The 27,721-nt window shown below is 57.8% G+C and overlaps 1 protein-coding gene and 2 long non-coding RNA genes across 5 annotated transcripts; 1 reads left to right on the forward strand and 2 right to left on the reverse strand.

The window, feature by feature from the left end:
• Positions 1 to 659: 659 nt before the first annotated feature.
• DOC2B (double C2 domain beta) lies at positions 660 to 26,669 on the forward strand. Of its 2 annotated transcripts, XR_009499732.1 has the most exons (10): positions 660 to 1,032; positions 8,748 to 8,827; positions 11,843 to 11,917; positions 14,327 to 14,436; positions 14,577 to 14,703; positions 17,358 to 17,515; positions 21,873 to 21,954; positions 22,747 to 22,843; positions 23,437 to 23,896; positions 24,679 to 26,669. XR_009499732.1 is itself a non-coding variant. In XM_059908680.1 (9 exons), the coding sequence occupies exons 1-9, from the start codon at positions 660 to 662 to the stop codon at positions 23,571 to 23,573; spliced, it is 1,239 nt and encodes a 412-aa protein (XP_059764663.1). In that variant the 3' UTR covers positions 23,574 to 26,669. The 2 variants fall into 2 exon arrangements, 1 of the variants encoding a protein (XP_059764663.1); XM_059908680.1 differs by having other exon boundaries at positions 23,437 to 26,669.
• Positions 12,521 to 24,802, reverse strand: LOC132356018 (uncharacterized). 2 transcript variants are annotated; one of them, XR_009499734.1, is made up of 6 exons: positions 24,653 to 24,802; positions 24,286 to 24,385; positions 22,274 to 22,441; positions 21,726 to 21,876; positions 17,562 to 17,750; positions 12,521 to 14,068 (listed from the first exon to the last, which is right to left on the reverse strand). It is a non-coding gene; the product is annotated as an uncharacterized LOC132356018 (long non-coding RNA). The 2 variants fall into 2 exon arrangements; XR_009499733.1 differs by lacking the exon at positions 22,274 to 22,441.
• LOC132356020 (uncharacterized) lies at positions 24,844 to 27,721 on the reverse strand. Its single transcript, XR_009499735.1, has 3 exons — positions 27,401 to 27,721; positions 26,396 to 26,570; positions 24,844 to 25,729 (listed from the first exon to the last, which is right to left on the reverse strand). It is a non-coding gene; the product is annotated as an uncharacterized LOC132356020 (long non-coding RNA).

Below are 27,721 nucleotides of genomic sequence, written 5' to 3' on the forward strand. Positions count from 1 at the left end.
CCCTGACCACCTCGACGAGTGCTGTTTGTGTGTCCTGTTAGGGATGTGTGTGTACTGGGGGGTATACGGTGCCACCGCAGCCTCAAGCAATTCTGTACGGGTACGTGTGTCCTGCAGGTGTGAGCAGTGGGAGCTTCCGCCCAGTTCTGCACACGTTTCTGTGCGCTGGGAGTGTCCTTGCACACCGGTATGTGTCCTGTGTGAACGGAGCCCAGAAAGTGCGGGCACGCGCGGGAATGTGCGGGTCCCTGCTCAGCTCCCCGCCCGTCCTGCGGTGCGTGAGTGGAAGGCGCCCGGTGGCCCTGCCCGCCGAGTGTGCGCGCGCGGGGTCCCGGGCCGGCGTGCGCGCCGGTGTGAGTGCGAGTGAGTGCGGCGCCGCTCAGCTCGCTCCGCGCCGCGCCGCCCTCACCGCCCGCACTCTCGCACTGCTCGGCGGCTGCCGGTGACGCGGGCTGGGCCCGCCCCCTGCCTGCCGGCCCCTGGCACTCACTCGCGCCGGCCGCCGCCGAGCAGGCAGCAGCCGCGTCAGGGCCGTCCGGGGGTGCCGCCGGCGATGCCCGCAGCCCCCGCCGCGCCCTGCCGGGCCTGCTGAGCCGCCCCCGAGCCGGGGCCGCGCCGGGTCTGGCCGGGCCGCGCCCGGGCGGGGCCGCGCTGCCTGCATGACCCTCCGGCGGCGCGGGGAGAAGGCGACCATCAGCATCCAGGAGCATATGGCCATCGACGTGTGCCCCGGCCCCATCCGGCCCATCAAGCAGATCTCCGACTACTTCCCCCGCTTCCCGCGGGGCCTGCCGCCGGACGCCGGGCCCCGCGCCGCTGCACCCCCGGACGCCCCCGCGCGCCCGGCCGCGGCCAGCGCGGGCCGCCGCAGCCCCTCCGACGGCGCCCGCGACGACGACGAGGATGTCGACCAGCTGTTTGGAGCCTACGGCGCCAGCCCCGGCCCCGGCCCCGGCCGCAGCACGGCGCGACCGCCCGCCAAGCTGCCCGAGGACGAGCCGGACGCCGACGGCTACGAGTCCGACGACTGCAGTAAGTTTCCCACCCGCCGGCTTCTCGCCCCCTCCCCTGCGCGGCTGCTCGCGCTCCCGACCTCGCCCGCCCTCGGTTCCCCTGCGACCTCGGTTCCCCCGGCACACCCGCCGCTGTGTCGCTGCCCCCGGCCGCGCTGTGCGCTCTCCGCGCGCCCGGCACACACAGCCCCGACACCGCCCCCGAGCAGATCGGAGAGGTGGGAAGTTTGGGGGCCCCCCCGGGGGTGTCCCATTTCCGGGACCCAGCTCCCCGGAGCCCGCGCCGCGCCCCCTCTCGGCCCGCCCGCCGGGAGCCCCGGCGCGGGCGGCGGCTTTTGTTCCCAGGCAGGGCGGAACTGCGCCCCGGGGAGACACCAGTTGCTGCCGGCCGCGCGGTCGCTCCCCGCTCCGGAGCCCGCGGCGGACCGGCCCTTCGGCCGAGGGTCGGGTTGGGCGAGAGGCAGAGGGCGCCCGGGGCCCGGGCCGGGCGGCCTCCCTGGTGGGGCCGGCGGCCGCAGAGCGCGGCGGCTTGGCTGGCGTGGGGGCCGAGGACCAGGGGACCGCGGAGCCGCTTGTCCTTTGGAGAAACCTTGGTGGTTCCTCCTCCCGCGTCCGTTGGTCCCGCCGCTGCGCTCGACCGGGCCGCCGACCTTCGCCCACCTGTTACACCCGCTTCCCCGGCCGGGAAGGGCCCCCCACCCCAGCCCGCGCCTCCTCCTCCGGGGCTGAGCCCCGAGCCCCAGGTAGTAGGCAAGCGCCAGGGCTCCCGGGGCCTCCGGGGCCGAGGACCGGCCGGCTGGCGCTCCTGGCGCCTTTCTGGGCTCTGAGGGTGCCCGCGCCGGGACTGGAAGGGAAACCGAGAACGAAGAGGTCGCCGGGCGGTGCGGGATGGGTTTACGCGGGATGGGGGTGGGGGTGGGGGCTGCGCTGCTCGCCAGGCCCCCAGCCCAGCTGTAGCCCCAGCCGCGTCACTCTCAGAGCTGGAAAACCCCAGTCAGACGCCGGCCCTGCTTGGGAGGTGGACCTTTCTCGGGGCAGGGGTCGCTCGCCGACTTCCCCCAGGCTTGCCGGGTCCCATCCCCCGCGCAGCGCAGCGAGGCTGGCTGCGTCTCGCTTGAATGCCCACACGGGCCTCAGGCTGGGGGTCTGGAGTTTCCCCCAGAATAAAATGTGCCTTTGGAAGCTGACAGTGGGGGTGACCACTGCGGGAAGAGGTGGGGCCCGACCTCTCATCACCCTACCTAGGGAGGCCCAGGCGGAGCAAGTGGGAGGAGGCTTGTCAGACCGTGGGTCACTAGGAGCCGGGCCTGTGCTGGGAAGCTGCCTGCTCTGCACTTTCTCGGGCCTGGACCACAGCCCTCTGGCCAAAGCCTGGCGTAATGAGGCCCTGCCCTCTGGGCATGGGGATGGGGAACAGTCCTCTCCCTCCACTTTCCTGCCGGCCTGGGGAAACTGGGTCGGGAGAGTTTATTGCCCTCCGGGCTGTATCCTGAATCTTCACCCCCCCGCCAGCTCCTGGCACCTTGGGCAAGGCACTTGCTGTGCCTTTGGGCAGGCCCTAACTGAGACCCAGGTCACCCCTTTGCATGCCCTGAATCTTCAGCCAGCTCCAGAAGAAGGGGTGAGGAACTTGTTCCCACTTCCAGCATCTTTGCTGCTATGCCAAGGGAGCAAGCGAGCAGGTCAGGGCTTCTGCCTGAGCTTCAGGCCCTCCTGGTGCCACTCAGGGCCCTCTGATGACATACGGCTAAGAGATGAGAAATCTGGTTGCTTCTTTTGGCTGTCCCTGAACCCACAGGCAAGGAGGGGACCCGAAAGTGCCCCATCTTCAGTCCATCAACTCAGCAGTCCTTCACAGAACACTCTCCTAGCAGCAGAGAGGGAACAGGGCTGGGGCCCCGGACCCAGAGAGCTCATTGTCCTGCCAGGGGACAGACGCACGTGAGGTCAGCGGTACAAGGTCTGACACAGCCTTGCCAGCCTGAACCATGGGCTGGCCACACCCATGTCACCAGGGCACTCTGCTGAAAAGAGCCAAGGTGGACGGTGTGTGGCTGAGCCAGGGCCAGCTTGGCCCCCTCATTCGCTTCAAGGGGCAGCCACCCTGGGCTCAGACCCCCTCAGTGGCCGAACAAACATCCCACCATGGGAGCACAGAAATCTTGGCTCCTACCCATGGGGGGACCAGGTTCCGGGTGGAACCGCTCTCTACACGATACTCCAGGCTTTACCCCCGTCTCAGCTCTGACAACCAGATCCCTACAATAAGCCTAAATGATTCAAGCCAGATGGTTCATTACAGCTTTAGCCAGGGTTATGCTATTTGCTGCCCTAATTATTGGATTATGTCTGTTCTAACAAAAAGAAATTAGGACGGTTGCTCTGTTGTCCAAGGCTGAGAGTGAAGTGCTGTTTATTTATTCGGCCTTTTTTTCCTTCTCTTTAAAGCCCATCCTTTATTAAGTCACCTCAAGGCATAAGCACAAAATTGACAGGTTCCAAATTGATCTAATAGAGGAACACTGATGGGGAGAAGATGCAGAAATGTTACAGTTAGAAGTGTCCCCCCAGTGCCCTTCCCCTCCCAGTGGTCCACAGTGCAGCCTGGCTAAGCTGGACTCCGCTGCTTGCTGCCCTCCTGATGGGTCCTATGTCCCACCCTCCGCATGTGCTGCTCCCCTGCCTGAGATGCCCTCCCACCCAATCTCCACCTGTGGAAACAGTCCATTCTTCAAAGCTGTAATGACTAGGATATTCGGGGGTTGTAGGTAACAGAAAAAAATTCAGAGTGCCTTAAACAGTGAGGAGTATGGAGGTCATGTGGCACTGGGGTGGATTCATGCAGCCGCTCGTCAGCAGCATCAGTGGTGATGGTTCTGTCTTTCCACTTGGCCATGCCCTTTTCCTCTTAGGCTGACCTCCCTCATGGTTCAAGGTGGCTGCTGCAGGTCCAGACATCACATGTAACAATAAGATCCTAAATTTGATAAGGATCAGTTTCCTCTCCCATGTCTCAGTTTAAAAGTGAGGAAGCCTCTCCCAGAAGTCCCCAGGAGATCTGTCCTTCTGTCTCGTTGGCCAGAATTACATCTCTTGCCCATGCTTACACCTGCCCCTGCATGATTCACCCTGGGCTAGGTCAGGACTGATCCCCACAGAGGCCTGGAGCAAGGATGGAGGGGAGGAATCGCTGTTAGGCCTGCCCAGAAGTCCCTCAGCTCGAATGATTTCCCTGTCCCCGCTGCCTGTGATTCCCTCTCCTTGGAGCCAAGTCATATTCTACCCGGACCGTATTTCTATGCACTTAACCTTATAAGACCAACTAGGTGTCGGGCGCTGTGCTGAGTATGGAGGTTCCAGAATGCCTGAGACACGATCTCTGCCATCAGGGAGTTCATGGAAACCGTGACACACAAGTAGCCCAGCAGTGAGGACAGGGAGTCAGGAACCCAAATGGGAAGCACCGGCTTGCACAGAGTTCCCCCACGGAGAGGGTGCTCTGAGGCTGGGAGGAGGGAGGACGCAGCCTGGCTTAGTGGAAGGAGGAAGAGTCGAGTGGCTGGAGCAAGGGGAAAAGGCCTCTGATGATGAGGCCAAAGCGGTCATATCACAGACGGCCTTGAATGCCACACCAAGGAGGTTGAACTGAGTCCAGGTGGCAGTGGAAAATTTTTGAACAATGTAAAGAATGAATAGGTTTATAAAAGTCCTAACCCTCTGCCTCTGAGCTCCCGAGAAGCAGGGCTATATGATGTGTGGCTCATTCCTCTTTGTACCCCCTGCAGCGCCTGGTCAGTGCCTCAGTTTCCCCAACTATGAAATGCTTTCAACGCAGCCTTGATCATTTTCTGTGGTTCTTGCCATGTTTTTTGTTGTTGTTGTTGTTTTTGTTTTTAAACTATTTCAGAGGCTGACATTTTTCTTAAAAAACCAAAACAAAACAAAACCAGGGCTGGTTTCCTACTCCCAAGGGTGTACGGGTGAGGAAAGTCCAGGTGCAAACCAAGGTCAAAATGATGCTGTCAGTCTCCATCAGCAGAGCAGAGGGATGTGCTGCCTTAGAGGAACTGACAGGGGCTGGAGCTTGATTGTCTCTGAATTAGCCCCATTAAAGCTCTATAATTATCAACAAGCTGGTGACAACTCTCAAAGGCCCATTAGTGACCAAGCCTCATTATTTATCCAAGGATGTTAACTTTAGCCAGGAGGTGTGATTTGAGTGGCTGGAGGACAGGACCCTGTGGCTCACACAGACAAGCACCTTCACCCGCCCTCACGGCCCGCCTCGCCTGCACAAGCCCAGGGGGTTTTTCAACTCAGAGGCTCCTCCAGGGCGGTGGCTGAGCCCTTCCCACTCCCCACACCCCAAGAGCAATTCTGTTTTTCTCTCTTTTGTTTCTGCGTTGCACCCTCTCAAGAGTTCAGCTAAACAAAGCAGCAGACAAAAAATTTTTGGAAGCCACTAAGCTTTAAGGCAGGAGCTATCAGGATGGAAGTGAAGAGGCTTGGACTCTGCATCCAGCTCTGCTGTGCCACCCTGACCAAATCACCTCCCCTCTCTGAGCCTCGTTTCTCCAAATAGGAAATAAAGACTTTTATTTATGAGCGATGAGAGAGCTTTTATTTATGAGCGATGAGAGAGCTCCACCACCGGCAAGTCTCTAAAAATGGTGACTGAGCTTCTATTTATAAACTATTATTTCTTATAAAACTTGCATTGGAGTTCAAAGAAATTCATCAATCCCATCCTGGGGCAGCACTGGGCTTGCTGTTCCTTCCTGGGAAGTGAATACCAGTGTTGGTTTCACTGAGCAGCATCGGGCCTTCCTTAAACACGGATGTCTGTAGAGCCAGTGGAAGGGACCCCTCTCCGCGCCTGGAGCTGAATTTCCCAGTGGGGACTCTGTCTGCTGGCTTGTCCTTCTCTGGAATTGGGAACCGGGCAGAGATCGTGGACTGTGTGTTTTAATAGATGAGCATCACACCACATCTCTGCTCCCATGAGCAGCTGGAGAATGAGTTGGTTTGGATGGACTGGCCGTGTAGATTGAACATCTGCTCTTTGCTGGTGTCAGAGGTGTGGCCGAGGCATGGTCCCTGCCCTCAGGAGGCTAATGTCTGGGGGGCACAGCCACAGGTTAGGTCTGAAGGGAACAGCAGACTGATTTACTGTCGTGCAAAGCCAAGAGCTTTAGAGACTATTATTACAAAAGCCTGGGCCTGGAGAAGCTTGGGCCCATGGCTGTTAGTTGTTACAGACGTGGTGATAGATCACACTCCCTTACAGCACCTCACCTGCTTACCCGCACAGAGGGGAGCTAGGATACAGGCAGCAAAAGGCCAGATACACCTGGACTAAAGCACGCATGCTCCACTCAGGGAAAAGGACTTTAGGCTCCACTCAAGGCCTGTTGAGTTTTTTAAAATTTTTTTTTGGCTGAGTTGGGTCTTTGTTGCTGCACACGGGCTTTCTCTAGTTGCGGTGAGCGGGGGCTACTCTTCGTTGCGGTGCGCGTGTTTCTCATTTCGGTGGCCTCTCGTTGCAGAGCACGGGCTCTAGGCATGTGGGCTTCAGTGGCTGTGGTGTGCGGGCTCAGTAGTTGTGGCTCAACGGGCTCTAGAGCGCAGGCTCAGTAGTTGTAGCGCACGGGCTTAGTTGCTCCGCGGCATGTGGGATCTTCCCGGACCAGGGCTCAAACCCCTGTCCCCTGCATGGGCAGGCGGATTCTTAACCACTGCACCAGCAGGGAAGTCCCATGGCCTATTGACTTTTAGTTTAGACACAGTTTTAACAAGTATTCTCACCTGGTTTCAGAGAAGAAACAAGTAACTAGTGAATAGGAGCGAGAGCTGTTTGTGCTACCAGGGGCAGGTACTCTAACAGGAGTTTCAAGCTGATGGCAAAGGAGGAGGCGGAAAAAATGAAGAAAACCTCAAAAAAGAGTGGCCACCTGGGATCCCTCGGTGGAGGAATCATCTCACATGCCCTTCTGTGTCTGGGCTGGGACTCTGACACACAGAACAGTAACCGTAGTCATAGCAATGACTCAGGTTATTCTGAAAAGTGTAAGTGACCATTTGTGTATTCTGCTCACAAAGGCTGGGAGGGGAGTGATCCAATTCAGAATGAGTTCATTCCAGAAAGTGTCTCAGAGGGGCAAGTACAGTTTTCTAGATAAATCACCTAAATGGATCTGCTCCTTCTATAATTATCTACTGAGTTCTTTCTGTACCCCAGGCATGGTGTTAAAGCACAATGCCATGAGGTGGATGCTGTTGTGTCTCCATTTTGCAGATGAGGAAACTGAGGCCCACTGAGACTAGATACACTGTCTAAGGTCACACAGCAAGGAAGTGCAGAGCCAGGATTTGAACCCAGGGTCAGACGTCAGAGGGCAGGTCTCGCACCCTACGGGTGCCCCCGCCAGACAACGACAGAGCCACTGAGCTGTGTGCCTGACCCTGTATTAGGAGCTGGGGTGCAAGACAAGTAGTGGCTGGACTCGGCCAGCAGGCTGTGGTTTGCTCTAGACGCACACTGGGCACCCCTGGCCTCCCCCGAGCATCACTCCAACCACTCCGCCCCCCACCCTCTGGGCTGGCCTGTGGTTGGAATGCCCCTTCCCCCAGCCCCAGTGTGCACTGGCCAAGCCCTACTCGTCTTGCATGGCTCAGGTGAAGCGTCACTTCCTCCAGGAAGCCTTTCCTGATCGCCCCAGTTCACATCCAGGCCAGGCATCCCCCGTGAACCCTCCGTCAGTCCTGGCCCACTAAACTTTGTTGTGACCAATCCTTTTCATCTGTTCCTCCCATTAAGCTGCGCTTTCCTCGGGGCAGGAACCCTGTCTTATTGATATCTTCGTTCCTGGAGTCTGGCATATTGTAAACACTTGGTAAAGAATGAATGAATGAATGAGATGCCAGTTGGCCAGCCCAGCAGCCTGCAAGGAGGGTCTGGGCTTCTAAAGACATCCTGTGAATGTGTACCTCGCGGGGAAGAGACTTGCCCCTGAGGTCTGCTCCCACCCACAATCCCGGCCTTCAGGCCGGGAACCATGTGAGAAAAGCCACAGCTGCCGTGTGTGATCACGCCCGAGAGTGGCAGCTGCATCCAATCACTGCTGCACCCTCTGCCCAGCCCTTGGGAATCACTCTCTGCCTTTTAGAGGCTGGGGGTAGCAGCACGCGGGCCCAGCTCGCTCCTCACAGCCTGCCCAGGGCTCCCGAGGGACCGGGGAGACCAGGGAGCCGCAGCCCCAAGTGCTGCTGGGGGGCGGTGAGTGGGCCAGCCAGTCGGCCGGGCTGGGGCCTGCAGTGCGGCAGAGACTGACCCCTCTGCCTTCTCGCACACTCCTGGGACAGTTAAGAGGCAGGGGGAGCTGAGGTGTGGAGCCCTGGCCGGTGGTTGCACCAGGAGGACAGGAACCCCTTTAGCTGAGCGCGCGGCACACGTGGCCCCACCCTGGACCAGCCACGGGCCGCGAGGCACGGCGCAGGGGTCAGGGGCCCACTGCCCGGCTTTGACTCTCAGTTCACCGCTCGCGGTGTCTGGAGGTGACGGGCCTAACCCCCCCGCCCCCGAGCCTCCTTCCCAGGGTTGGGGTCAGTATGCAGCAAGCGCTCTGCTGGTGGCAGTCAGCACGGTCACTGTGGCACCTCGTCCGGCCACGCAGGGGTGGGTGACACTTCTCCACCGTGTGGGCCCGGCGTGACCTGAGCCCTCCCTCTCTGCAGCCGCCCTGGGCACGCTGGACTTCAGCCTGCTCTACGACCAGGAGAACAACGCTCTCCACTGCACCATCAGCAAGGCCAAGGTAGGCCCCACCTGTGCGCCAAGGGCGAGGAGGGAGTTCTCGCTTCAGTCATCTCAGCTGCTCCTGAGATGTAGCTGCCTCCTCTACAGCGAGGCTTTCGGGGGAAAGAGTAGAACAGAGAAGCCAGAGAGAATGGCGGGGGGGCGGGCAGCTTTCAGGAGACAGAGGCCCCAGAGCTGGGGAGCTGTCGAAGGAGGGACGGGCAGGCGGGGAGGTGACAGGCCTGTCCTGCAGGCCAAGAGGAAGGGTTGGACTTGGGTGCCTCCGGACTCCCCGAGGAGGCTCTGGACGCTGACGCCACGCCAGGCGGGGGATTAGTCTCTGGTCGCGCCGGCCTGAGCTTGCTCTCTGGGTGGAGGCGTGGGCGTCTGTAAACCCCACGCTGGTCCTGCCCCGGGCTGGCACGGTCAGCTCTGTTCTCAGCCACGCTGTTCCCTTCGTCCCCACACCGTGACGCTCCCCCTGGGAGGAAGGTGCCCAAGTTGATGCTCTCCCGCAAGGTAAGGGCAGCCGTGCGGCCTGGTAGACCTCCCGGTAGAGCTGTGGAAGGGCCTGGGCCCGGCTCAGGGCGAGGATCTTCCGGCATCGCTGCCCGCGCCCAGCCCCGCACCACCAGCGCCCCAACCTGCGAGCTTCTCTGCCCCTCCCCCACCCTGCCCGTGGCTCTGCTCACCCAGAGGGGCAGGCTGCCTCGTCCTGCCCCGGCTGTGCCCCGCCCGGCCTGGGCCGCCGTGGCTGGACTGCCGTGGCAGCGGTGAGCAGTGTCCCTGTGGGCCAGCACCACCCCCGCCGCCCTCTCCTCTGGGAGCTGCCCGGGCTGTGACACAGCGCCTGCCCTGCCTTCCCCCCTGCCCTCCTCGAAAGGGCTCCAGACCTGCCCTAGGTACAGAGCTGGGAATCTGATAACCCCCAGCTGTGCTGAGGTGGAGGGCAGGGTGCACGGCCCCGGCAGACCCCTTCCCCTCTCCCTCCACCCAGCTGTGTAGAGGTTGTCCAGGCCTGGGGACTGGGAATGGGCCCTGGCTGCCAGGCTGCTCTGGCCAGAGCCGTCCCTTCTCCCCACCCAGACTCCAGGCCCCGCCTGTGCTGTGTGCCCCGCCTTCCCTACCCAGGCTCTAGAGGGGCTATGTGGGTGTACTGGGGTGTGTGTGTGTATGTGTGTGCACACGCGTGTGTCCACTTGGGTTTGTATCACTCAAGGCATTTGAGATGGGGGATGGGAGGACCCTGAGCCATGGTCGCTCCCACATTCTCCAGTTCATCCTCTGCTTAGATCCAGTTCTGCAGGGGAGGGGTGGTGCAGGCATGGGAGGAGCTGGGGCTGGGCTGGGGTGTGAGGAGGAGCCCCAGGGGGTAGGAAGGCTGAGGCAAAGAGGCAGAGCCCCTCGGGGGCCTCTGGGAGGATGCCACATGCCCCAGCGCTGGACCCTAGATTGGCCACCCTCCCTCCAGGTGAGCAGAGCTGCCTCAGTTTGCTATCTGTAAAATAGGGTTAATCATCCCCACCTATGTGGTGGTTGTGAGCATTAAATGAGTGAGTGCTCAGTACCTAAAGCTGTCCTGCAGGACAGGGCCTGGCGGCAGACACCCCCCCACCCACCCCCCGCACCACACACACAGGCACGCACACGCACATACGGGCACTCATATCCACAGCAGAACTGGAAAGTTCCACCTTCGTGCGAAAGGGTGAGAGGCGGGATGAGAGGCCTGTGTTGGGAAGGTCTGCCTCTCTGCCACGGTGCACGCAGGGCCGCCTGGCCAAGCCTCGTCCTGGAGCCGGCCCCACGGAGCAGGGCAGAGCTGGAGCCCAGGCAGCTCCCGGCCCAGCTCAGATGCCTCCGCCCTCAGCCGCTTCTCCGGCATCTTTCAAGGGGCCCGGCATGTAGGGGAAGGGGAGCAAATGCCCCACCAGCAGGCCCCGCGTCAGCATTGCCTGCTCAGCTCCCCCAACAACCCTGAGATGTGGGGACTATTAACCCATTTTACAGATGATAAAGCCGAGGCTCAGGAGGCAGATGAAGTCATCCACTTACCCAGCTGATAAGTGCAGGAGCTGAGACCTGAACCCCCCAGCCAGCCTGGCTCTAAAACCCGTGGGCCCCTTCCCGGTAGCGGAGCAGTGTTCGTTGGAAGTCGGAAGGCCCCACCTCAGATCTCAGCCCCTGCCTGGGAGCTCCTCCGAACCAAGGTGGGGAGGGGGGAGAAGAGCCTCAGCTCCCCTGGGAGGTGGGGGAGGTGGGCTGGTCATGAGCAGCCAACTTGCAGCTCATCTTTGAATGAGGTTGTGGGGTTGCCAGCTCTACCCCACACATGCCCCAGCTGCCTTCCTCCATCCCCGTGTGCCATCCCGGAAGCAGAATAGACGATTATCACAAACAGGAGCAAGCATGAGGTCACCTAGGCCCCTGTCTGTTTATGGTTCCGTGAGTTCCTTGGCTGTGCACACTTGACTGGTGGTTGAGAGTGAGTGAGGGGTGCCATCTTGTGGAGGGACCCTCCACGGCCGGCCAGCTTGTGTGGCTTCTGGGGACACAACGTTTTCCCATGGCCGCAGAGGGAAGCGTGTGGATGAGCGGACAGAGGGTGACAAGGACCTAGGGTCGGTGAGGGAAGTCGCAGTGCATGGGGAGCAGGGAGAAGGGGGATTGGGAAGAAGGAAAGGCCTGACCACAGCAGGAGAACGAGGACCTCATTCAGAGAAAGTGGTCACCTGGCCTCCAAGATAAGGAAAACAGAAAGAGGCTGATCTGGCAAAGGCACCCCGTGTCGCCTGCCCAGGGCCAGACGTTTGGGGGGGCGGGGGGGGGGGAGATGGCACCAGCACGGAGCCTTCCTCGCCACCCCCCATTCTGGAGGTGTGGGGCAGGATTGCTTCTGTGAAGAGGGTCATGAATGGACCCAGCCAGGAGGCCCAGGGGGCGGGGATGCCTGCTGACCCAGGTGCCAGGAGCCCTTGGCTGCTCTGTGTCCCCAAGCCCCCAGTGACACCCTTTGCCGTTCTCCTCTGCTCAGGGCCTGAAGCCGATGGACCACAATGGGCTGGCAGACCCCTATGTCAAGCTGCACCTGCTGCCAGGAGCCAGTAAGGTGAGGGGCCTGCCCGTCGTGACTGGGGCCCAGGCTGGGCTTGGGGCACCCAGGGAGGCCCACAGCTCCCACACCCACTCAGAGCCCAAGCAAGTTGAGGGGTTCACTCCACCTCCACCCAGAGCACCCAGTCACCCCCACACCCTCTAGGCCTCCCGGGGACCTTGAGTCAGCACCACCTGCCTACTGAGTTGGGGAAACTCCCCGGGAGAATTTCTAGGCCAGAGTTTTATAAGAAACACTCTCAGCTGGACGTTAATACTATGCGCAAACAAAGGGTTCTGTGGCCAGATAACACTGGGAAACATTGTTAAACAGGTTTTTTTTACTGCAGGACTTATCAGAGCCTTTAATGTGTTGATGGGCTGCTCTGTGATGCCCCACAAGGGATATGAAGTAGTCAGCAACTGCCCAAATTATTTGACTACAGAACCCTTGTTCCTGTACCAGATGACCTGACGAGCAGACCAGCCCAACAGGTGCATCTATGAAAGGAGAGGAAAAAAAAATTTTTTTTAATTCTCTATGAAAAGCAACAAGGTGGCCTTCAGCACTGGAAGATAAGAACTTGATGAGACTTCTTTCATACGTCTTACAGTTCAGTGTAGTTTTATTTGTAATCTCATGGAAGGGAAGGTCACATCTTTTCAGAATTGGGTCCTTCCCTAGCCCACAGATATCTCAAGGGGTGAGTAGGGCAGACCCCATGCCAGGGGGGGACTCAACTGGAGCCCAGCAGCTTTGTTTCCAAGTAGAGACCAGGGCGGAGGCAGAGGGACAGGGGACACAGGACACAGGAGGGTGAGCAGCAGAGCCCAGGGGCTGGTGGTCTTGTCCTGGCCGCCTTCTGAGAAGCCAAAGTTGGGGAGTTCCTTCCTGGCCCTCGAGTGACCTGATAGAGAGGAAGAATCAGCAGTGGGGGCACCCCCCTGGGCAGAGGGCCTCCCCCAACACTGCTCAGGACAATTGCAGACCAACTGGGGGGTCCCACCCCCAGGTGGCCACCCCGGGCTGAGGAGCCACAGGCTGCTGGGGCCTGAGTTAACTCTGGGGCCCGGGCTCCCCCTGGTCCGGGGGCACCACCCCAGAAGGGAAGGCAGGGCTGCGGGAGAAAGGGCAGTGGCCCTCCCACTACAACTGGAGGAGCAAGCTCCCCACTCCAGGCCTCTCTGTCCTCATGCTGCAGGGGGGCCCCCCAGGGCTGTGAAGGCCACGCGACCAGGGGAAGGGGCCCAACTCGGGGGCTCAGTGACCGTGCGTCTCTAGACGCCTGGGACCTCGAGTCGGCAGTACCTGGCTGCTGAATCCTAGGGACCCCCCCATAGGATAGATTCCCTCGTAGGGCAGAGTTTCATAGAGCACCTTATAGAGAAGGTCCTAAAAACCAGGCTGAGAGAGATGTGGTGTTACGCCCTGGAGCCTGACCCTCAGAAAGGGTCAGTAACCCACTGGGCTCCACAGAGCTTATGTAAGTGGTGGAGCTGGGATTTGAACCCAGGGCTGTCTGACCTCAAAGCCTGGGCCGGTTTGTGGCGGACATCAAAGGGAATCGGCTATGGAAGTCAGGGTCTGAAGGGGGCAAGGCAGGTAAGTAGTCTAAGAACCAAGATCTCTGGAAGCACTGAGGAAGGAGGGGAGGCAGCCCCCAGGCATCCTCCAGGAGAGGTGCCTTCCCGGCAGGGGCCAGCCTGAGCGAAGGCGAGGAGGCTGAGGGAGAGAATCTAGGTCCAAGCCAGGCTTCCCAGCCGCCCAGACCACGCCTCCTGCAGACACCCTCCCCCCGCCACACACCTGGGCACGCACCTGGGAGGCAGGATCCTCCTGTTGTAGTTTCCTAGGGCTGCGCTAACAAATGACCACCAACTGGGTGGGTTACGACACCACAAATCTCATACCTTCCAGTTCTGCAGGGTGCGAGTCTGACATAGGTCCCACTGCGCTACAATCACGTGTCAGCAGGGCTGCGTTCCATTCTGGAGGCTCGAGGGGAGAAGCTATTTCCCATTCCTTTCCAGCTTCTAGAGGCACCCCCTTTGTTTGGCTCGTGGCCCCTTCCTCCATCTTCAAAGCCAGTGTCGCCTCTCTGACTTTCTCCCCTTGTCACGCTCCTTCAGACTCTTCTCTCGCCTCCCTCTTCTACTTTTAAGGGCCCTGTGATGACGTGGGACGTGGCCCACCCACATCATCCAGATAAACCCCCTGTATTGGAAGTGCAGCGTCTTAACCACTGGATCGCCAGGGAAGTCCCCAATTGGCCTGTTTTAAAGTCAGCTGATTAACAACAGCGTTAATCCCCCTTTGCCAGGGGAGAGCGCTTATGCACGGGATCTGGGGGATTGGGATGTGTTTGGCGCCATTACATTGCCCATCACCCTCTGACACTCAGAGGATCATTTTTGCTCTCTCCAGGCAAATAAGCTCAGAACGAAAACTCTCCGAAACACTCTGAACCCCACATGGAACGAGACCCTCACTTACTACGGGATCACAGATGAAGACATGATCCGAAAGACCCTGCGGTGGGTGAGACCCCGGGCCGTCGGCTCCCCCACCCCACCCAGCCTTGTCCACAGGGCAGGCCCTCCCCACACCCCCCGGCCCACCGCCTGCAAATCCGCACTGACTTTGGAAGCAAATTGAGAGGCCCCTTGCCCTCCAGGATCTCGGTGTGTGACGAGGACAAATTCCGCCACAACGAGTTCATCGGGGAGACGCGGGTGCCCCTCAAGAAGCTGAAGCCCAACCACACCAAGACGTTCAGCATCTGCCTGGAGAAGCAGCTGCCGGTGAGTGGGCCACGACCTCCAGTCGTGGGCTCTGCAGCCGTCCAAGGCCCACCCTGCTGTGAGCGCAGGGCCAGGGGCATTTATTGAGCACCTACTATGTGCCTGGCACAATTGCAGGAGCTGGGGAGACAGATAAATCTCCCTGCCCTCATGAAGTTTGGGCGGGAGACAGACCAAAAATGAAATAAACCACCCAAACAGATAGTCTGTTCAGCAGGGATAAGGGCCGAGAAAGAAAGCATGAGAGGAGTCAATGGGTTAGACGGGTGCTCTGGGAGGGGTCACCTGGCGAGCAGGGAATATTCCAGGCAGAGGGAACAGCAGGTGCAAAGCCCTGTATGGAAAAGCGCCCAGCCTGTGGAGGCACAGGCAAGAGGTCAAATGAGAGGGGCAGAGAGAGCGAGAGGAGGGGGTCCTGGGAGCTGAGAGCAGAGGTTGGGGGTTGGGGAGGCTGGGAGGACTCTGGCCTTATCCCTGAGTGAGATGGGCCACAGGAGGGTGCTAGGCAGGGGCCAAGGCATCTGAGGGCATTTTAACAGGCTCCTCAGAATGGGAGGGAGTGGAGGGCCAGGGCGGGGAGACCAGCGGGGTGGAGGGAGGAGCAGGACTCAGGCCTAGGCGGGGCAGCAGTGGAGGCAGGAGAAGGGCTGAAGATCAGCATCCTCAGGCCTGGGGCCCGAGCACCTGGGAGGATGAAGGGTCATTAACTGGGATGCGGAGGACCATGGGAGGAGCAGCTGGGGATGCTCGGAGCGCACCTGGAGCACGTGAGGCATGAGGTGCCTGTGAGATACCCAGAGGGGACAGAAAATCATTCTTTCCTAGAAACTGCAATTGTTTGAAAACGTCAAAACCAATTTTGCCCCCTGGTCGTCTGCAGCAGCTGAGCCCTCCCAGAGTCTCTGAGCAATTTTCCCCTCCCCCTTCTCCTCCCCGCCCCGCCCCGTTCCTTCCCCTCCCCAGGCCTGCCTTCACCCAGTTCAGAAGGGCCGGGAGGGGTTGGCCAAGAGGTCCAAGGCCCGGGACCCTAAGAAACATATGCCTTTAGGGACTGCATGGTGTTCAGGGTACAGTCCCCTCCCCAGGACGATCCCCTACCAGAGGTCTGGGCAATGGGAAAGCTCAAGAGGACAGAGTCCAGTGGCTGTCCCCCGAGTGCCTGTACCCCTCCCCTACAGGGCCCTGAGACACATGCTTAGTGCAGCCTGGCCTGGAACAAGTGACCTGAGGTCAGACCTCCCTCCCAGAAACCCAGCTCTGTCTTTTTGCATAAGTTGAGCAAATTGTATTCCATTGTCACATTCTCTCCCACTCATAGATATTTGTGTGATGGAGATAACCTTTTTAATTTTATTATTAGTCACTAACCATAGGTGACCCAGTTTCTCCAAATGATATATGTCACTTATAAAAGGCAACACCAACTCCTGCTGGAGTTGTGTTTCTGAGTTTTGATCCCTGACTTAAACAAACACCTGTGTGGTGTGAGTGTGAATTGTGTGTGAGCAGTGTGAGCGTGGAATGCATGTGTGAGCACCTGTTTCATGCATGGGGGGGGGTGTGAAAGCACGCATGCTTGTCCACCAGGTGTGATCAGGGACTTGCTTAGCCTTGCTTGAATTTGCTAGGATCTCATTGGTCCAGTTCAGGGACCCACAGTGACAAGGGTGCAGTTCAGGATAATCAATCGGCAGTAAAGATTCATTTTGATGATACCTTTTAGATTTTACATAGCCTTGTAAACCTTATTCGTTCTCTGTAAATACTGAACGATGCCCAGTTCAATGGTCTTCATGTGAAACAATCCAAAGTATATCCTACCCTAAAAAAACAGCTGAAAATATCCCGGCTCATTTATACTGTTTAATTTTCACACATCACAACTGCCACAAGAGCCATGGTTTAGTGAGGCTGTCATACACAAAGCCCTAGGCCCGAGTGGCAGGTAGTTAAATCTCACCCGCCTCCTCTGAGCCACGGGTACAGGCTGCCTGAGCACTGTGTTGAGAAGATACTGAGGCTGCATTTGAGCTCGGGGTGAATGCAGTCATCAGCTAGCCATGTCTGCTCTGGGTGTGGGAGTTGGGGAAGGTAGTCCTTCCTTCACCTAACAGGAGCCCCATCTCCAGAGAGGTGCAAGCATGGCCCCTGCCCGTGAGGGGCCACGTGAGGTGCCGTTTTAGTGCCAGGCAGCGAACAGTCAAGAGCAGAGGGACCGAGTGCAAGAGAAGCCTGGCAGAGAAACCTAGGAGGGGGCTTTGGGGGTCATAGGGCTCAGGCTGGGTGGACAGAGGGTAAAGGAAAGGGGTTCCAGGTGAGTAGCAGCTGGAAGGTGGAAACAGGTGGTCTCAGGAGGGTGAGGAATGGTCTCAGTGGGCTGGCTGGCGTGGGGAGGCCACACAGTGAGGCCTAGAGTTGAGGTCTGATCCCAGAGGCAGGCGCTAGCCTGGGCAGGCCTAGGCCACACCCCACCTGCCTCCTAGCTCCCCCTGGGGTTGGGAATGTGCCTAAGAAGCTCCAAGAAGCACCTTCCAGGGGGCCAGGGCCAGGGTGACCCCTCACCACCCACCAGGCTCCATTTGGCCCGGGCCCGTGGCTGCAGGAGAGGTGGGAGCAGGCAAGGACAGCCGAGTGACCGCCCACCTGCCCCACAGGTGGACAAGACAGAAGACAAGTCCCTGGAGGAGCGGGGCCGCATCCTCATCTCCCTCAAGTACAGTTCGCAGAAGCAGGGCCTGCTGGTTGGCATCGTGCGCTGCGCACACCTGGCTGCCATGGACGCCAACGGCTACTCGGACCCCTACGTGAAAACGTGAGTGTGCAGCCCAGGCCAGCCGCCTCCTTCCCCACTTTCTCACCTCCAGCGACTGGGAGGTCCATGCGTCGAGATCAGTAGTCCATGTGGCAAGTAGTTGTGTGAAGCACAGGGGGTGCTGTGCCCACGAGGTCATACTCCTCTGTGCTCCTTGGGCAACTCTGTGGGTTGAGTCTGGCCAAACCCATTTCTCAGATGAGGAAACTGACATCCATAGAAGTTGAGTGGCAGCCTAGTCACACAGATAGAGAGCAGTTATCTCCTGGTGTTTGGTTCAGGTCTCTCTGTGGTCATGGGGCCCAGGAAGGGCTGTGAGCAGGTTGGAGGGGACAGGAGACCGGGAGATCCAGTGAAGGGACTCCATCAGGACTTAGGGCTGGGCACATGTGGGCAGTGCTCTGCGGTACCACAGACACAGATAGGGAGGGGTCCACCCGGCTCTGCCAGGTGGGGTTTCTGGTAGCACTGGGGAGAGACTTAACTCAGGGGCCCCAGAGCCGTGAACCTGGGTCAGGACAGGCTGTGATCCTAGCTCAGGCAGGAGCTGGTGGCCGTTTGGAGAGGGATAGAGCCTGTTTTTTGGTGACCACCATCCGTGCTTTGGTGCGCTCCACACACACAAAAGATGGACGTAGTGAGGTTGTCTTGAAGGGTAGGACTTGGGGAGGAATTTGGCTCAGCAGAAAGGAGGTGTTTCTGCTCAGGGAAAGGGACAGAGGATTTAAGATAGTTAAGAAGCAGGGATGGTTCTGGCCTCAGGGGACAGTAAGGAGGCCCCGGTGACAGAGGCCATCACAAGGACTACTGGTTTTCTGCTTAAAAAACAATGTTGGGCCCCAACTTCATCCATTAGCAAGACAAGTAATTTCCAGTGGATCAGAGACCACTGGGAACGGAAATGCTGTAATAGCTCAGGAAACAATTAGACTCTTAAAAACAGTGGCGGGAAAGTAAGTGATGGTAACCTAGGAAGACGCGTCCGCCCTGTAGCCGCATCATTTCCCTTCCAGGCCTGTGTCCTAGAGACCCAGGCCCTGGCAGACAGCTGCTTTTGTAGCATTGCTTGTGATAGCGGTAAGATGGAAACAGCCTAGCGTTCACCAGATTAATAAGATGTGGCATCTGCGTACAGTGGAGTACTATGCAATTGAAGTGAGTAAGTGAGGACCAGGTGAACGAACGTGGACACAGCTATGCTGAGCCCAAAGCAAACTGTAGTGGGGGGCACCAGTGTGATACTGTAGTGATTGTCTCTGGGGAGGGAGGACGGTGCCTCCACCTGTAACTGTGATGCTAGAGGTTTTTTTTTTTAATTTTTATTTTATTTATTTTTGGCTGCGTTGGGTCTTCGTTGCTGCGCGCTGGGCTTTCTCTAGTTGCGGCGAGCGGGGGCTACTCTGTTGCAGTGCGTGGGCTTCTCATTGCGGTGGCTTCTCGTCGCGGAGCACGGGTTCTAGGCGCACAGGCTCAGTAGTTGTGGCGCACAGGCTTAGTTGCTCCGCGGCATGTGGTATCTTCCTAGACCAGGGCTCGAAGCCGTGTCCCCTGCATTGGCAAGCGGATTCTTAACCACTGGGCCACCAGGGAAGGCTAGTGTGAAATTTCTAAATCGGGCTCAGTTCCCACCTGCCAAGTTGATAGGAATTCCAGGGTCTCATGCTGGGTTATCCAGAAAATAGGGTCTCACCTGGTACAACAGAGGGTCCAGCCACCTCCCACAGCCAGGGAGAGGTAGCCCTGGCAGGGCCTGTCCACTGTGCCTGGGGCTCCCCCTGCCACAGGTGTGGTAGTTGCTGGGCCCACCCTCCAGCCATGGGCCGGGTCAACGTGGCCTTACAGGCAGCTCTGTGGGTGGCCCCCTGTATCAGAGGGAGGCCCCCAGCAGCCTAGAAACCCCTACATCTGATTGAAATTCCCTGGGTGAGTTGCAGGGGCTGCTGCTCAGGCCTCCTCAGGGCTCCCTATCTCTGAAAGGCCCCTTCATGGACCGTGGGCCTTCTCTTTGCTAAAAGTAGGGGAAATAAAGGCACAGGTGAGATTCTGAGCGGAGCATCTGGGGCCCCGAGAAGAGCACTACATGGAAGTGCCAGGTGGAGGATGCCGAGGGGCAAAGCTGGATGGGCCAAGGCCTTTTGTCGGCACCCTTATTTTTATAAACTTCACCCCAGATGACAGCTACCTCAGTTTCCCCAGGCTAGAAGCTGACCCCAAGTCCAGTTCTTCAGGGTCTGATGACGGTTAACAAACAATCATCATTAACACGTACCGAGTAATTGCCGGGTGCCAGGGCTGTGCTAGGCCTCTTTGAAGCCCCCCAGCAGCCCCGTGCGGTACTTGTTACCATCTCCATCTCACACCCAGGGGCACTGAGAAAGCTCAAAGCAACTGGCTGTGCTGCCCTGGGCAACCCCTTCCTTCTCCAGCCCTCTGCTGTCTGTCTGCTAGGGGCCTCAGGTGAGCAGCAGCCGCTGTGCAGAAGGCACCAGCGGTGGCACTGGTAGGGAGGCTGCATGAGCCCTGGTGGCCAAGGCAGGAGGGGGTGCTGATAGCGAGGGTGAGCAGCCATGCGCGGGCCCCTGGAGCGTGGCCAGGGTGCACTTCTCGCCCACACAGGCCACACTCCCTCGGGAAGCTCCCCTACAGTGGTGAGGTGAGGCGAGAAGGGACTCCAAGCAGGGAGACAGCATAGACAGAGGCCTGGGGGCAGGACAGGCGATGACCCCTAGCTGGGGCCTTGTGAGGCTCACTAGATGGACACTGGCCGTGCAGCGCTGAGGGAGCCTGGGACAGCTTCCCTTCAGGGCCTTCCGGAGGCAGGGCTGGGAGACACTCCCACTGTGCAGGACCGCCCCCATCCCTCCTCCTCGCCCCCAAAGTAAAACAGGCAAAGAAGAGTCAAGAAGTGCATGGAAGCTTGTAAGGAATGCAGAAATTCACCATCTCTGGGTGAGGGTTTAAGGGAACCCCCCAACCTGTTTAAAAAGTCATCTTTACTGAGGTATAATTTACATCCAGTAGGTTTCTCCCCTTTTGAAGTGTGACTGACTGACGTATACAATCTTGTCACCACCACCACAGTTAAGACCCAGATACCATCACCCCAGAAAGGTCCCCTGGCCCCAGTCAACCACTGATTTGTTTTCTGTCGCGACAGTTTTGCCTTTTCCAGACTTTCTTATAAAGGCAACTCCTACATAACCTAATGATCTGGGGAGCCAGCCGCGGGGTGCCTGAACCCGGAGTTCAGTCTGTAGGTCTGCACTGCCAAGTAGTCGTCCGTCAGGTCACTTCCTGTTGAAGTGCATGGGGGCTGTCCCCAATTTCTGACGGCTGTATAAAGCTGCTAAAGAACAGGTTTTTGTGCAGACCTGTGTATTCATTTCTCTCTCCACCCCCAACTTCTGTTAATACATATTTTCTAGTGTTTCTATAATGAACCAGTATTTCTTATGTAATAACAATCACAACTTTTTTAAAAAGTGCACAGAAAAGCAATAATGAGGTGCCACTTTCTATGTTCACTGATCCCACCCAGTGCCAGGCATCAAGTTGGGTACCGGAAGCTGGTGGTGGGTGAGACAGATGTGGTCCTGTCAGCAGGAGCAGGGCAACTGTCACTAGTGTCCATGCAGGGACAGGGTAAGAAGCTTTGCAAAGGAGAGGGCCTGGCTTCTGAGCACCAGCCCTGTGCCGAGCAGCTGTGTGACCTTGGGTGAGTCCCTCCACCTTTCTGAGCCCCAGATGAAGACTGCCGTTCTGCATCAAAGTCTAAGGAGCTGATGCCCGTGGAGGGAGCTGGCCCGCAAGCAGGGCTTCCCTCTTTCCCTGCAGGAAGCACTGCTGTCACTGCCCAAAAGACCTTTTTTCCTTCCTCAAAGCTCCAGTGAGGTAGCAGCAATGGTTGTACAACTCAGGGACTATGCTAAAAACCGCTGCGTTATACACTTGAGAAAGATGAATTTTATAGCGTGTGAATTCTATCTCCATAATCTGCTATTACAAAAAGAAGAGCTCTAGCAAGGGACCAACTTTGCTAAAAATGTTTTTCTGGTGGGAAATGTGAGCTGTGAAAATTAGACTTCCAGAAATAAAGAAAAATCCTCTTTCCTAGGGGACGGAGGGGCTCTGTGACATCAGGAATGGGCTGTGAACAGAGGTCCAGGTGATGAAGGACCCACTTGCTTCTCCCACTGCACTGACTGCTCACCTTTGTCACAGAGTAGTGCTGGGGACACCGATGGTTAGGATGAACGGGAGGCCTGGGAATCTCTCTCTTCCAAGCCCTGCTGGCTCCACGTGTACTCAAGAGTGTCTTCTCTCTTACCCTCTGTCTATTGATTGGTTATAATTCCAGATACCTGAAGCCAGATGTGGACAAGAAATCCAAACATAAGACAGCAGTAAAGAAGAAAACCCTAAACCCAGAGTTCAACGAGGTACGAGAGGCTGGTGAAGCCATGAGCCACTCAATCTCCCTCAGGACAGGGGACCCCGGAGGGCCTGGGTTTTTCAAGGGTCACTGTGGGAGCTGGAGGGTGGGGAGGGACTGACAGGAGAGGCCCCAGCCGTGGGATAGGAGGACTGGTGGGAGAGGTGAGGCCAGGCTGAACCAGGCCAAGGTGGTGCAGATAGAAGTGAGGAGCGGCCTGGAAAACTCTTCGGAGGATTGAACTGATGGGACTGTAGCCATGTTGGATGTGGAGGGGGTGGTGTGAGGATGTGAGCGGCCCCAGGAAGGTGGGCGCAGATAGATACCCAGGTCCTCAGCCCAGGCGGTGGGTGCAGCCGGAGAGGAGCTCCGGGGAACGAGATGAGGGAGAAGAGCCTCTGACAGAGCCTGAGTGACTCGCGTGCAGGCAGAGAAGGCCGAGGAGGTGCTGCCAGGGAGCGAGGGGGACACCAGATGTTGAAGGATCCTGGAAGCTGGTGGGAGAGAGGGTTCCACAAAGGAGGGCGTGGTCAGCAGAATCAGACCCAAGAGAGGTCAAGCACGCCAAGGCTGCCAAGTGTGCGTTGACTTACAATAAGGAGACTCTTGAGGATCCTGAGAAAAGCAGCTTCAGTGACAAAGGGGCAGGTGGGTCAGAGGGAAGGGGGACCCTGAGGATCTCAGCTGGGCTCTAAGAGGGAAGTGGGTGAGATGGGTGAGAATCCATTATCACCCACTGCTGTGCACTGGCCACCGGCCAACTTGTCATTGGTCCTGACACTCCCCTTCTGGCCACCAGGAATTCTGTTATGAGATTAAGCACGGGGACCTGGCCAAGAAGACCCTGGAGATCACCGTTTGGGATTATGACATTGGAAAATCCAACGATTTCATCGGTGAGAGGACACGATGGGAATGCTCTTTAGCAACATGCCCATCCTGGGTTCAGCAACGGGCAGGGGCCCTGAATCAGGCCACAGTCCCGCCTTCCTGGCCTGTGGGGAAAGTTGGGGCCATAGACATGATCTAGCCTGACCCCATGTGACAGAGAAAGAGGCCCAGAGAGGGAAAGAGGCCTGGCCGAGTCACACAGCAGTCTGTGGTGGAGCAGGGGTAAGAGGTGATGATGGTCAGCCCCTCAGGCTGGACTCTTGAGCCCTTGTGGCCCCAAATTTCTGGTGGGCTTGGTGGCTGTGCACAGTGGAGCTGCCCTGGCACCAACACATGCCACTGTGCTGCCCCCCAGTACTGCTCTGGTCCTGGGTAAAGGAAGAGCAGGATCCCTGGGCCCTGACTGGGGGAGTGGGGGGGGGGGGCTCCAAGAGTGTGGCAGTCAGACCACGGTCCACCCTCAGAGCGGGTGGGCAGGGAAGAGAGTCTGGCCTTGGAGCACAAAGTCTGGGAGGGGTGCCAGGGGGTACTGGTTCCAGAGAAACCCTGAGAGTCAGAGGTCACCGTGTCCCGGCTGCCTCTCGGCTCCCCTCTGCAGGCGGCGTGGTTCTGGGCATCAATGCCAAGGGCGAGCGCCTGAAGCACTGGTTTGATTGCCTGAAGAACAAGGACAAGCGGATCGAGCGCTGGCACACGCTCACCAACGAGCTCCCGGGGGCCGTGCTCAGCGACTGACCCACCCCCACCTGCCCGCTGCACCTACCCCTGCCCGGCCCAGCACAGGCCTGGCCCTGGGCTTCCTCAGCTGCCACTAAAGGGCCTCGCCCCCATGTTTGGGGAGATCCAGGATGCCTGCTTGGACACAGAGCCACTGCAGCCCCCACTTAGAGGCCATGGAAGGCCCAGCCCCACCGAGGGACAGCGGGGGCAGAGAGCTGGGCCTGCTTTCGGCCCCCTGGGGCCTGAGAGGGCCAGAGGTGGAAGAAGAGGACCCTGGCCTCAGCACCCACCCGGAGGAAGTAGATGGGGCAGTCCAGAAGACAAGGATCCTACTAGAGGTCAGCAGTGAGTTGCAGGGGACCCCAGGCTGAGAGAGCAGGGGTGCCATCAGGGAGAGGGGCAGTAAGAGAAGGAGACTTTGGGCAGGGGCAAGACAGGACTCTGAAGACAGTTCATTCCCAAAAGGAGGTTCTGACTACATCTGTTCATCTCTGGCATGACTGGGTGGGTGGAAAAAAGTTGACCTGAGAGCCAGGAGTCTGGTAAAGATCCTGGAGCTCCCAGTGAACGTGGGCACAGTCCAAGCGCTTCACTCAATGATTCCACAGGCCCCTGGGGATGAATGAGACCCAGGGCCTGCCCTCAGGGAGGTCCCCATCTAGTCAGGGAGCTGGAAACAAACCATTACAATTGGGGTGTGAGGAATGCCAAGGCCAGCCTGACCCACCTGCACATTCTGTGGATTCTGCTGACTCGGCTGGGAGAGCAGGGAGGGCTTCCTGGAGGAAGTGATGCTTTAGCAAGGCCTTGAACGGTGAGTGGAGTTTCTAGGCAGACAAAGGGGGAAGAGCAGTGTAAGCAGTGGGAACCATATACAAGGCCTGGAGGGGAAAGGTGATGTGGGCCAGGGGCACTGTCTGGGACCCAGGGTCTCTCTGGGAGAGGGAGCAGTGTTTGTTAGGGGCAACAGCACCCAGTCCTGCTCCCACCCCACCCCTAGCTGCCAGGTCAACTGGGCTTGTAGACATAGGGGGAGTGGCTTAAACTGATGTTGGTGCACGGTCAAGTTCGGTTCTCAGAGCCAGCTCTCCTACCTTTGATCTTTCTCCTCCTGAGGAAGCTGGAGGATGGATCCTGCCTCTCGCTCCAAGCTCAAGCATCAGGTCAGTTGCAGTCAAGAAGAGAAAGAGTCTGTTTTGCTTTGCATGAAAAGAACCAAAAAGTCCTCCTTGTCCTTACCCTCCTCTCCCCTTCCCCCACCGCCCCCGCCACCCAGGGCCCTTCTGGGTTCAGGGTTGGGAAGAGGGGAGCCCCAGGTGGCTGCCCCTGCATCCTAGCCCTACTGAGATCCCTTTCAGGAGTACTCAGCAGCAGTCCGGGGCCTCGTTTCTGGGAAGGGCTGGTTCTGTCTTCCAGGAGCTAAGAAAGAGCCCCCTGCACCCTGGGTGAAGGTCTCCAGCAAGGGGTTGAGGGCATCAGAATCTTGGGCCCAGGCCTGAAGCCCCAAACTTTTCCTGCCGACTAAGGGGCCTTCAGGAATGCTGGATGAACAAATGCAGAACCCAGGAATTTCTGTGTTCAACCCATCACTGCACTGATGGGAAACAAAGCCCAGAGAGGGAACGTGATCTACCTGAGGCCTTCCAGCCCTACCACAGCTGGGGCAGACCAGGTTCCATGGCCCCTGCCCCACCACCTCCAGCCCAGAGCTCTGGACACCACACCCACACCAACGCTTGTACAGGGCTCACAGGGGCACTGGGGCTAGACCTTATGCTGCAGACACAAAGCACATTACCATCTGAGGCCTGGGGTGATGATGTGAATCCCACCAAGTGCCCATCAGCCTTTTTCCATTTTGCAGGGGAAACAGGACTCCAGCCCCCATACAGTACCTGGCAAACTTTTTGCTGGTCAGGGAGTCTTGGTTTTCCCTAAGAAGGCTTTGTGTGTGGTAAGGGTTTTACAACCACTGTCTTGATGAATCTTCACAGCCCTGTGAGATGGGTTTAATTGCCATCGCCATTTGACAGATGAGGAAGGAGATTCAGAGAGGCTGAGTCTATTTATGAGGAACCTTGTGTCTAGGTGAACTCTGGGTTATCGTCTTAGCTTTGCCTTTTGGGCGGTGGGGGCAGGTTTCTCATTCAGAGAGGAGCTTCACGAATTCCCTGTAAACACACGGAAATGCTGAATGGCCAAGTTACAAGTACACCTAGAGCCTCACCTAGTACAACTTCCTTGTTAGACACGTGGGGAAACTAAGGCCTAGCAAGCAGAAGGGGCCTACACAGGACCCAGTTGGGATAAGAACCCAGGACACCTGGCACCCAGTCCAAGGCCTTCTACTGCCCTAGACTGTGCAAGAGCAGATTTGGTCCTTAAACATGGTCCCAGCTGACCACAGGGACAGTCAGGCTGGGAGGTGGGGCTCCTGGACAGCTAGCCTGAGTGCAGGATGGGGCACTTGGGTAGAAGACCTCCCAGGGAGAACCTTCACTAGGACCCTGGCACTGTTCTGGACCCCTTACAGGTTGTCTCTCTGTTTGTTAGAGAAAAAGGCGCTTTGAGAAGCTGCAGTGTGAGCTCTCCCTTTGACCCCAACCTGGCATCTTTCCTCTGCTCCCTCAGCCCCACAAAGACGGTGAATTTGACGCCAAACAAAAACAAAACAAAAAAAAGTCATTCCAAAGTCAGATGTCAATAACCAGGGGGGTCACCAGGTGTGTGGCATCCACCGCCACCCCCACCCCCCTGCCTAGTCTCAGCACCCACCACCACCACTAGCCAATCCCCCACGGGCCCGTCTTCCAACCCTGAAGCGGTAACCTCCTGACCTCTAGTGGCGAGAGCGAGGAACTGCATCTCCTGGCCCGAGCATGTCTTCCCTTTGTTCCTTCTCCAACCGAGAGAACCTCCCGATGCATGGACTCTGGCTGTCTTCGACGCAGACTCGTGCACTGCTTACCACCGTTTTGCTATCATGTGACGGCTGCAGAAACAGTCCTGAAACTGCAGCCCCACACACAATTTTTGTACTTTTGTCTGACCTACCCGAAGGTGTCCTTTTTAAGTCTTATTTGTTAATATTTATAATGATATATAATCCAAAGTAAATGGAAACGTTCATTGTCATCATATGGGCTTGGGAGACTCATCTTAATAGATTTGAATGGGTGAGCAGGAAAGAACGAGACCCCGGCAACCAGGGCTTATTCTGCACATTGTCTCATTTACTCTTAACCAAGAATCCATTTGAGGTAGGTGCCCATGTTACAGATGCGTAAAATATTTGTGCAGAATCACAGCTGGTCAGTGACAGACCAGGATTCAACTTATGCCTCCCAAGACATTTTATGCCACGTTATTATCTACACATCCAACCAACAGCTGTGGAGTGTAAACTCCAAGGCCAGACACTGGTCTAGGCACCTGGGGCAGATTCATCAGCAAGACAGTTAATAAACAGTAAACATAACGGTAAAAGATGACAAGGAAAAAAAAGGCATAAAGGAATCCTGTGGGCAGGGGAGGCTGGGCTTAAATAGGGAGATGTGGTGGGCCTCCAGAGAAGGTGACTTTTGAGCTTAGGCTTGGAGGAGGTGAAGGGGGTAGTTCTGGGGAGATTTGAAGTGCTCCAAGTGGAGGGAACAGCCAGTGCCCCTAGAGGTGGGGGCAGGCTTGGGGCGACAGGAACTGCAAGGAGAGCGATGTGGGTGGAGCAGGTTGGGGCGAGGAAAGAAGGGTAGATGAGAGCATAGGGAACAGGGGACCGGATCAAGGACGACATTATAAAGTCTGTGGCTTTCACTCTGTGTGAGATGGGAGCAACCCTGGCTTACCTGTGAACAACCTGTGGTCTGCGGTGATCAGGCCCAGTTTGGAGGTCCCTCTGGTGGTGGTGTGCCCGTGGGTCCAGGGTTCGAGGTCAGTATCCAGAGCAGCGGTGGCTGGGTCCTAACAAGAACCAGCTGTAGCATGATTTTGGTCAGTGTTCTGGCCAACCTCCCTTAGCAACCGCCTCTGTGCTGGCCTAATTTTCCAGGCCTCCCGCCCATTCTCTGAAGTACCCAATACCCTTCCAGTGCATTCCTTTTCTGCTTACGTTAACTAGAGTCGGATCCTGTTATTTTCAACAGAGAAACCTGCCTGGTGATCTAGTG

Source organism: Balaenoptera ricei, chromosome 20 (genome assembly GCF_028023285.1).
Source record: "Balaenoptera ricei isolate mBalRic1 chromosome 20, mBalRic1.hap2, whole genome shotgun sequence".
NCBI classification, from domain to species: domain Eukaryota; kingdom Metazoa; phylum Chordata; class Mammalia; order Artiodactyla; family Balaenopteridae; genus Balaenoptera; species Balaenoptera ricei.